We start from the raw sequence: 9201 nt of genomic DNA, 5'->3' as shown, positions 1-9201 counted from the left end.
TGAAAAGTACTTTTTAACAGCCATGCTAAACAGTCAAATTTTAAACCAAACTTTTTAAAAACACTTTTCCACATTATTTTTCAAAAATATTTTTCAAAAGCAAATCTGCTTCTCTGTTATATAGGGTTGAATGAATATCATGATACTGCAAAAATTGGCATAATCAAGGCTCATGGCATTGTCTGCATCAGTGTCTGTTCTGCAATCTTGAAGCATTGACAAACAAATGAAACCAAGTCACATTAATTTATTCATAACTCAAACACCTGTAATACACTGTTACTGTTACATCATTTTCAAGGAAAACACAGGAAATATCTCACGTACAAACAAAATACTTTAACACCCTTTGCTTATTTTTCTCCATGCATTAGTGAAACCTTAGAAACATTTGAAACGTTTTAGCCAGAAATATCGATGGTCTTGACCTGAGGTTTCTTGTCTTCTTTCTTAGGGACAGTCACAGTTAAGACACCATCTTCCATGCTAGCTTTAATCTGATCCATCATAGCATTCTCCGGCAACCTGAACCTCCTCATGAACTTGCCACTGCTTCGCTCAATGCGATGCCATTTATCATTCTTTTCTTCTTCTTCTTTGCTTCTTTCTCCACTTATCTGAAGAACCCTACCTTCTTCAACCTCAACTTTCACTTGCTCTTTCTTCAGCCCTGGAAGGTCGGCTTTGATAACGTGAGCTTGGGGTGTTTCTTTCCAGTCGATCCTTGCATTAACAAAGGCTGAAGTCTCACGTGCTGATGAAGGCACATTGTTAGCCAATGCGGAACTGAACAAAGGATCCCATACGTCTAAAGAAAATGGATCAAACACATTGGTTCTTCGACCACCAAAAAGGCTAGGAATGAGTTGGGACATCCTGCAAAACTATGGGAAAAGCTTAACACCCAAACGGAAAATGTCTACGAATCCAGCTTCAATTCTTCTTCATGATGGAACTCGGTTGAGATCGGAATGCTATATATAGAAATGATTCAAAGTGAAAGAGGGTTCTAGTTTTTGATATTCCGGAATGGAGAATAATGTATAATAGTTTATTAGTTGCAAGAGTTTTCTGGTAGTTTCATGGCCTTTCTCCCATTATATTTATTCATCTCTAACTTTAGCAAAAGAATAATTGAAATAAATGTTCTTTAAAGGATATGATTGCATAGCCTATATATATATTATTCTTCTACGATTTTCTACAACCTTGGCTAGATTGTAATATAGAAAATTGGGTACTTTTGAGACTATTAGCTATTTCTGAGCTTTGAAATCTAGTTATATAAACCTAAGTGTTTTTTTTCGCATTTAATATATTTTAGGATCTAAAGTAAATCAATTTTGAGTTTTTTTAAATGCATTAATCCTTTTGTTTTTAAAAAATTAAATATGTTAATATTAAAGGATTACATATATCAGAGTGAGAGTAAGAAGAGATCCAAAACATGATTTTGTTTGCCACCATTTTATGTACAAGTTGTATTCTTCATTAGTTCATTTTCTTGCCTTCTTAGTTACCTTAACCTGGGTTGTTGGGTGGCCCAAAATTGAACGATTTAAGTAAGGCAGCGGCCTTATGAGATGAGAAATAGGCTGCGGTCCAAGGTTTTTCAGCTAGAATCATTAAGCCTCAATCTCATCACACTGGCTTTAGGTCTTCTAGGCTTTAGCCCAAATTTGCGTCTTATATCTTGTGGTTCATGTTACAGGATTCTTTTCTGAATTTATGGATATCTAATTTGGGTAATTTTTCATGTCTCAAAAATCATAATTTCATATTTATATTTCGGATGCAACATGTGGAATCAGACGTAAATCTTTTAAAGAAAATGAAAACTTTGAGTGGCGTAGTCTGGAGTTTATTAGTTTTGAGCTAGGTATAAATCTGAGTCTTAAAAGGTTCATCCTTGCCATCATGCTCATGCATAAGGAATGATAAAATAGCATATATAAAATAAAAACACCACCAACAGCGTCAATGTTGGAAAAACTTACGAGAGAAGCCGAAACCAAACACTAGTGTTATTGTGAAACAAGTTAAAATCAATAGTGAAATTCAACCGAAGGATGCTTAATCTTTTACCAAACAAAACTTGAAAACATGATTCAGCTGATAAAACAGCAATAAAAATCAAACACTCTACCCTTCAAACTTGTAACCATCTTGATTATTGCTACAACAGCTACGTAAAAGATCATGCAAGCTTGAGAACAGGGAAGAGAGAGATTGCATGTAACCTTCCAGGGCTTTAGCATCCCCAATATAACTTGTTATGTGAGCGTACAAGCAAACATCAGATCGTCAAATGGTGGAAGATCCATGATGTCCCATGCTAAATATTATATTATTCAAAAATCATCAATAATGCCCCGTACTCTTTTTTTTTTTTTTTTTTCTAAACCGATAATCAAAGCTTAATCAATCATTATCATTAGTCTTTTCCATGGGAAGAAAATTAAAAAAAAAAAGAAGAAGTAAAAGTGGTAGTTAGATGTTGCATACTCTTAAAAGAAAAAGAGCTTGGTGAAGCAAAATATCTTCAAATATTAGGAATTAAATAATAATTTGAATTTAGGGCTTTGGCAATGCTTGCATCATGTCAGGTGTAGCTTTCAACGATTGATCTGATAGGAAAAACAAAAAATATTTATGATACCTGGAGAACAAACAGATGTAATTATCTTCCATTAAAATAAATGGTTTGAAGCTTATAGATATAGATATTTAATAGAGAATGATGTTGCTGATGCAGATATCGTGTTTATCAAATTTTGTGTAGTGATGAGTTCACAAATCATACTTAGTTAATAATTTTCATAATTAATGTGTTTAGTTGTTCAAATGGATTGAACTTGAACGAGATATTTATATTAATTATATATTTGAATGAGTCTAAATTTGAAGTGTTAGAGAATACGAGACTTACGTTTTGAAGCTCCTTAGCTCTAAAATATTGAATCAACTACGTAAACAAATTGACCAGCAGTGTGAAAAATTAATATTTTCTACAATGTGACATATTTTCTACATGTTATAGTTAATTAAAATTATATTTTACTCAAAGTTTAAGGTGGGAGGTCTCTTTGGCTTATATAAAATAATATATGTTTACACTGGTATTAGGTAATAGGTATAATTTTCTTTGATTGTACATATAAAATGTCATCTAAAAGTATATTGTCTTTTATCTTCTTTGACGGTAGGCAAAATGTCACCATCTCTTTTCCAAAAACATTTCTTTCAAACATCAAACTACATATACAAACACACCAGAAAGGGAAAAAAAACCAATGATTTCAAGAAATCTAAGTTGTAAACCAAGATTTATTTTGGCGTTTCTAAAATCCAAGAAAGGCAAATTTCTTTTAATATTGTAGGTTAAGTTAGTTAAGAATGGGGTTGAAATTGGTAGAATAAAAAAAGGCATTGTATGGAGCAAAGGGATTCAATAATGAGGATTTTCTACAATGATGGATACAAATATGAAGTGGTAGTAGCAGAAGGCAATCCGTGTGAACCATTAGTCATAAGGGGGGTGGCTTTAGTTATTTGGGGAGTAGCATAGCCATTTGTAGTTGATAATGTGGAGTGAAGAGAGAAAACACATGGCCCCCATAGATAGCTCTGGCTCCACACGTAGAGGCTTCTAACTTGGATATGCATTCTCAAAATAGGGAACCCCACCAATAAACAGTGAAACTATGGCTTCTTATCTTTAAGCTTTTTTGGCAAAATTATTTCAAACGGACAGTTTGCATTTGTTTTCATTTTCAACGTAATAATTCATATAACTACTGTTTTACTTTTCTTCACTTACAATCTTATAATCAAAGAAGAGAATTTGATACCATTTGTTAACAAGTTGGTTTCATTCATCACTCGTATTAGCTTGAGAATTGAGATTAGTCCCAAATGCTTTGCTTCGGCTTTGACATCAACCCAAGGTTCCAAACAAGTTTTGTAAGAGATATTATGTCGCAGTTTATTTAAATATATAAAAAAGAAAATACTGTAATCCAAATTGTAAATACACAAAGGGATAAAAAAATCCCTTCCTTGAAATGTTTTCTTCAGATTGCTTTTTGCTTTTTGGGCGAAAAAGAATGCTTAGACTATACAAAATGTACATTCCGTTTAAGGAAATTAGCCTTTACACAACAATTAAAAAACCAATGGAGTTTTAAAACTTTTATTTACATTTTTTTAGTGTTTAATTGAGTAATGAAGTTTCTTTTCACGGGTTAAACGACGCCGTAATTTTGTCTTTCGACACACACTCTCATTGTCTCTTTGGTAAAAGATAATAGGAGGGAATTGACTTGACAGTGACCAGTAGATCGAAGAGAAATCGATAAAATTTTACAAAGAGGGTATTTTAGGTAATAGAACCTTAACTCTGACTAACTCGCTCCTACTTTATTGGCTGAACAATTCGCTTTCGCTATTTAATCAGCCTATCCTCCCCTTTTTACCCTTTACAATCGTACGGTTAGACCCACGTATAAAAGTAATCTACGGCTGAGATCTTTCATTTGGATTTTCTGTACAATAATCTAATTTGATATATCTGATAACTGCCCGACAACTGTGTCCCGGTAGCTGACACGGGCAGCTCTTACTTGTCTCTTCGGGCAGCTAAAAAGAAAACTCCAACATTTATAAAAAAGGAAAAACTAAAAATTAAAATATAAAAGTACTTTTTTTTTTCTTTAAATTTTTTTTCTCATCACTCGCTTTTAAAGACAACTACTTGAATATGATATTTTTTTTGCTAAATTAAGAGAGGCCAGACCACCACCCGTCACCACAGGAGGGCGTCACCGGCGACGGTGGTGAAGGGTCGAAGGAAGTGTAAAGCCCGTTTTGTTATCTTAAAAGATGGGTCAAGGGCTGAGTTGTGGAGCGAGTCAAGAGAATGTATTGTTTAGTGCAGTTCAAGGTGGAGACCTTGAAACTGTGGAAGCTTTATTAAGGAGAGAATCCAATCTTTTACATCATACGACTGTTTATGATCGCCACTCTGCTCTTCATATAGCTGCTGCTTATGGCCAGATCGAGGTGGGTAGTCCTTCTGGAAGTTTTTGGAAGATAGCTTTTTGAATTTTGTTCTTTTTAACTTCATTTACCTTAGTTTTGAGCTGCTGAATCCATATTTGGTTTCATTCGCTTGATGGGTAGATGAATTTTGTTTTGGTAGATTTTGGCTATGCTTTTGGAGAAATCCGTGAACCCGGACGTAGTGAATCGTCAAAAGCAGGTCATTTTTTTTTTCAAAGTTGTGTTTTCTTTTTGGTTATATAATCTTTACTTAGTTTCTTCCCCCCTTTTCAATGGGTTTAGACTCCCCTTATGTTGGCTGCAATGCATGGGAATATCTCCTGCGTGAAGAAGCTGATTGAAGCCGGGGCAAATGTGAGCCATTATTCTTTTATTTTCTTTAAGTTACAATCTAATGCATTATGTGTACTGGAAATATAATATAAATTGTTTTGAATGATCTTATATATGCTTTTCAGATCTTAATGTTTGATTCAATTCATGGAAGAACTTGCTTGCACTATGCAGCCTATTATGGTCACTCTGACTGCCTTCAGGCTATTCTCTCTGCTGCTCAATCTAGCCCTGTTGCTGTTTCATGGTGAATTTTATAAAAAAAAATCCAAATCTATTTTGATTAATTGGACTATTGATCTCAGTTTACATCATGTTTTATTTTTGGATCGGATTTGATATCAGGGGATATGCACGTTTTGTGAATATAAGAGATGCCAAGGGAGCTACTTCCTTACACTTAGCAGCTCGTCAAAGGCGGCCTGACTGCGTACATATCCTGTTAGACAATGGTGCTCTTGTTTGTGCTTCAACTGGTGGATATGGGTAATAGTGCTGTGAAACTCTTGATCATAATTGTTTTTTCTCCCCCAGTCTTTCTACAGATGAAAATGACTGAAAATATGTTCATTTTCAGTTGTCCAGGAAGCACACCTCTTCATTTGGCTGCTAGAGGTGGATCTCTTGATTGCATCCGCAAGTTGTTGGCATGGGGTGCGGACCGTCTTCAAAGAGATGCATCCGGGTATAGTTTGGTTTCATTTTATGTATCTAGATTTCTAAGTTACTACCCTATCAAAGTTCTATTGTTCATGTAAGGTGCTATTTGGGCTGTAAGTTTCGAGCTTTTGTTGTATATATATGTTTTTGTTTCGGCTTATAACTATGTTTTGTTACGTTGGTATGTTTACAGGAGAATACCTTATGTAGTTGCTCTAAAGCACAAACATGGGGCATGTGCAGCTCTGCTAAATCCTTCATCAGCAGAACCTATCGTCTGGCCGGCACCTTTAAAGTTCATTAGTGAGCTTAATGAGGAGGCAAAAACACTATTAGAACAAGCCTTAATGGATGCAAACCGGGAAAGAGAAAAGAACATCCTGAAGGGAACAGCTTACTCAATTCCATCACCTTCACAATCTGATTCTGGGTTAGATGACAATATCTCTGAGGTAAAATATCAAATATGTCTTCCTTGAAATGATTGCTTTGCTTTTTCTTTCACATTTCGAACTTCAACCAAATCAAATTCATTAAAACCCTTTGTTTTGATTCCTGGGGGCAATTCTTGAATATTTCAGGTTGATTCATAGCTCAACTAGTCCGGTTTTTGTTCATAGTTAGTTTTCCTTGTCATAAGTAATTTGTGTATAAACTTAAACCTTTTTGTCTTTGCTTGAGATCCCTACCATTCAAAGTCGTGCCGCCATCAATGGCTTTAATTCTTCTTAGTTTTCTTTATGATTATATGTATGGAATAATAGACTGGTCCTTGACCCTAGGTTTCTGTTGTGGTCCTCGCACCTATTAGTCCAGTCCCTGTCAAATTGAGATGCTATACTAGGTCTTGAGTTTCATGGTCTACAATTTACAGAATACACTTTCTTTTTGAAACTTTAGAATGCTCTATAACCTATATTAGCCCACTGTAATCCATTTTTGGTTTGACCCTATGATTTAGCAGTTGTCTGCTAGGTTTTTGTTATTGAATAAATTGTGAAAGATTGTATTTTCCTTTAGTAGGTGAACTATTTATAACAATTGGACGTTGGCTGTAACGGAGCTGATATATTCTCCCGGAAATATTTTATGTAGGCTAGTGATACTGAACTATGCTGCATATGCTTTGAGCAAATCTGCACAATTGAAGTTCAAGACTGTGGTCACCAGATGTGTGCACAATGCACACTGGCATTGTGCTGCCACAACAAGCCAAACCCTACAACTGCAAGTCTAACACCCCCCGCATGCCCCTTTTGCCGGAGCCCCATTGTCCGATTGGTGGTAGCCAAGATAAAGAATCATGATGACGTGGATCATGACATTGGGGATGTTAGTTCCTCGAAGCTGAGAAAAACAAGGAAGTCAAGGAATTTTAGTGAAGGAAGCAGCAGCTTCAAGAGCTTATCTGCAGTTGGTTCATTCAGCAAGATCAGTGGCCGAGGCTCCGGAAGGATTGCTGCAGAAAATGAATGGATTGATAAGCCTTGAAAAAACATGGGAAGTTTCAAGTTGTCAGTCAAGGACATTCTCTTTCACACAATGTGAGAAAAATCGAGCAATCACGGTCAGTGCTAGACCCATTAGTTATATATGTTAGATGGAAGGGAGGTCCATATGTAGATTTTGGGGGGAAATAAGCGAAGGAAATGAGTTTCAGGCTTGACTTGGTAAGTTTGAAAATAGCTTCATTGGGTCCTATATCTGTTGTAATCTTTTGTTTGCTTTAGATTGAAGTGGCGTTGGCCTTATTGAGGGTGTATTAATTTAAATGCCTGAATTAATATTGAAAAAATATATACCAAAAATAAAAGAAAATCTTTTTTTTTTCTTCACCTTCTGAAAGGCAACTTTCAACATGCTCCAATGGCTACCTCCTGAAACCCACGTGGAAATGTCAAAGGATATATATAGTCTTGAGTTGGTCTTCACCCTAACAAAGTCCCATTTTCTATTTTGAAATATATAAATAGAGAAGTGTTTGAGATATAATGTATAAAGCAGGATTGGATGTTGATTATCATGTGATGATGTGTCCATTTCTTAAATAACTTTAGCATCACATTAATACATATAAACATATTTCTTCAATAATTTGCACGGATATTTGATTTAAAAAAAAAACCTTTTCTTTTCAGATCATTAAATGTATTGTTGTAATGTCAGACCATTATTTTATAATCCATGAATGAATTTTTAATGTAAAGACAACGAGGTGGGGAAATTGACGTAGATGGTAATAGTAGTAGGGTCGATGAGTAAAAGAGCGGGCAAATTAATGGGGCAGACACCTAATTAAGAGCAAGGGTCAATTTTTTGTTGGTATTTTGGTGAGTATTTTGTTTTTATTCTTTTGTTGTATGCAGGACATGTACTGATGTAACAACTTGTTTGTTATGTGCCATGGATCATGGATGATGATGAATGAAGGATAGGGATGTGAATGGCACGACACATGGCTACAGTTAGACCAACCCCATTCAGCAATTAAAATCAGCAACTAATACAATTACTAGCAGTCAAAGACGGCCACAATTTTCCATCATTGTTGGTTTTGTTTCAGAGTTCAAACTTTTTTTTAGAGAAATGGAACTCATTTTTATTTATTTGTAATGTAAGACTTATCGGTTTCTGTTGAAATATATAGTTTTGTTAGAAGAGTTTGAATTTAGAACGGTCCAACTATTCTTCAGTCGACATTATTAAAATATCAAAGATTAAAAAAAATATCTACCGGGGAGGTCATTGTCATTGGGCCCTTTAAACTCTTTTTGTTAATTCAAATTAATTGTTGAGTATTTAATTTTACTACCTTTCCCGGGCTCTTTTTCTTGTATTCTACAGAAATTTGGGCACGTCAGGATTGAAATATTTGGCGTTTTAAGTAGGTCAATTCATTTTTTAAATGGAAAAAGTCAAGTAATAAATAAAGGAAAATTAATGAGAATATGGTGGCCAAATTTGTGGTTCACGACAGGATTTGGCCAACTGCATACGAAAGTGTTTGAAGCTTTTGATCATCTAATAATCTGATTATTGATAATAATTATGAATTATTATTAGATTCAAGAGCACTATATTTATTGTTTATTCGGATTTTTAAAATGGTATAATTCATATTATAGTCAAGCTAATGAATTGGAGTAT

General features: G+C 34.7%; 2 protein-coding genes across 6 annotated transcripts; one reads left to right on the top strand and one right to left on the bottom strand.

Moving 5' to 3' along the window:
- Positions 1-390: 390 nt before the first annotated feature.
- On the bottom strand, positions 391-1098 carry LOC105771388 (18.2 kDa class I heat shock protein). The gene has a single exon (XM_012592834.2). It carries the CDS (start codon positions 873-875, stop codon positions 402-404), a length of 474 nt encoding a protein of 157 aa, XP_012448288.1. The 5' UTR covers positions 876-1098; the 3' UTR covers positions 391-401.
- A 3617-nt stretch (positions 1099-4715) lies between these two features.
- On the top strand, positions 4716-8728 carry LOC105769616 (putative E3 ubiquitin-protein ligase XBAT31). Of its 5 annotated transcripts, none has more exons than XR_008196149.1 (9): positions 4716-5061; positions 5201-5260; positions 5344-5415; positions 5520-5641; positions 5740-5880; positions 5972-6079; positions 6248-6506; positions 7078-7724; positions 8421-8728. XR_008196149.1 is itself a non-coding variant. In XM_052631330.1 (8 exons), the coding sequence occupies exons 1-8, from the start codon at positions 4882-4884 to the stop codon at positions 7075-7077; spliced, it is 945 nt and encodes a 314-aa protein (XP_052487290.1). In that variant the 5' UTR covers positions 4716-4881; the 3' UTR covers positions 7078-7222. The 5 variants fall into 5 exon arrangements, 2 of the variants coding, with proteins under 2 accessions (XP_052487290.1, XP_012445822.1); XR_008196148.1 differs by having other exon boundaries at positions 4721-5061; positions 7150-7724; positions 8485-8728; XR_008196147.1 differs by having other exon boundaries at positions 4721-5061; positions 7150-7724.
- Positions 8729-9201: the final 473 nt, after the last annotated feature.

The sequence above is a fragment of the Gossypium raimondii genome, chromosome 5, assembly GCF_025698545.1.
Source record: "Gossypium raimondii isolate GPD5lz chromosome 5, ASM2569854v1, whole genome shotgun sequence".
Classification (NCBI taxonomy): domain Eukaryota; kingdom Viridiplantae; phylum Streptophyta; class Magnoliopsida; order Malvales; family Malvaceae; genus Gossypium; species Gossypium raimondii.
Note: the sequence above shows the minus strand (reverse complement) of the source record. Positions and strands in the feature narration are given on the sequence as shown.

Excerpts from the sequence above, each read along its gene's own strand:
- LOC105771388 (XM_012592834.2), bottom strand. The coding sequence starts at position 875 with ATGTCCCAACTCATTCCTAGCCTTTTTGGTGGTCGAAGAACCAATGTG.
- LOC105769616 (XM_012590368.2), top strand. The coding sequence starts at position 4,882 with ATGGGTCAAGGGCTGAGTTGTGGAGCGAGTCAAGAGAATGTATTGTTT. Across the intron at positions 5,062-5,200 it reads CTGCTTATGGCCAGATCGAG|ATTTTGGCTATGCTTTTGGA; the intron begins GTGGGTAGTCCT and ends TTGTTTTGGTAG. Across the intron at positions 6,080-6,247 it reads CTTCAAAGAGATGCATCCGG|GAGAATACCTTATGTAGTTG; the intron begins GTATAGTTTGGT and ends GTATGTTTACAG.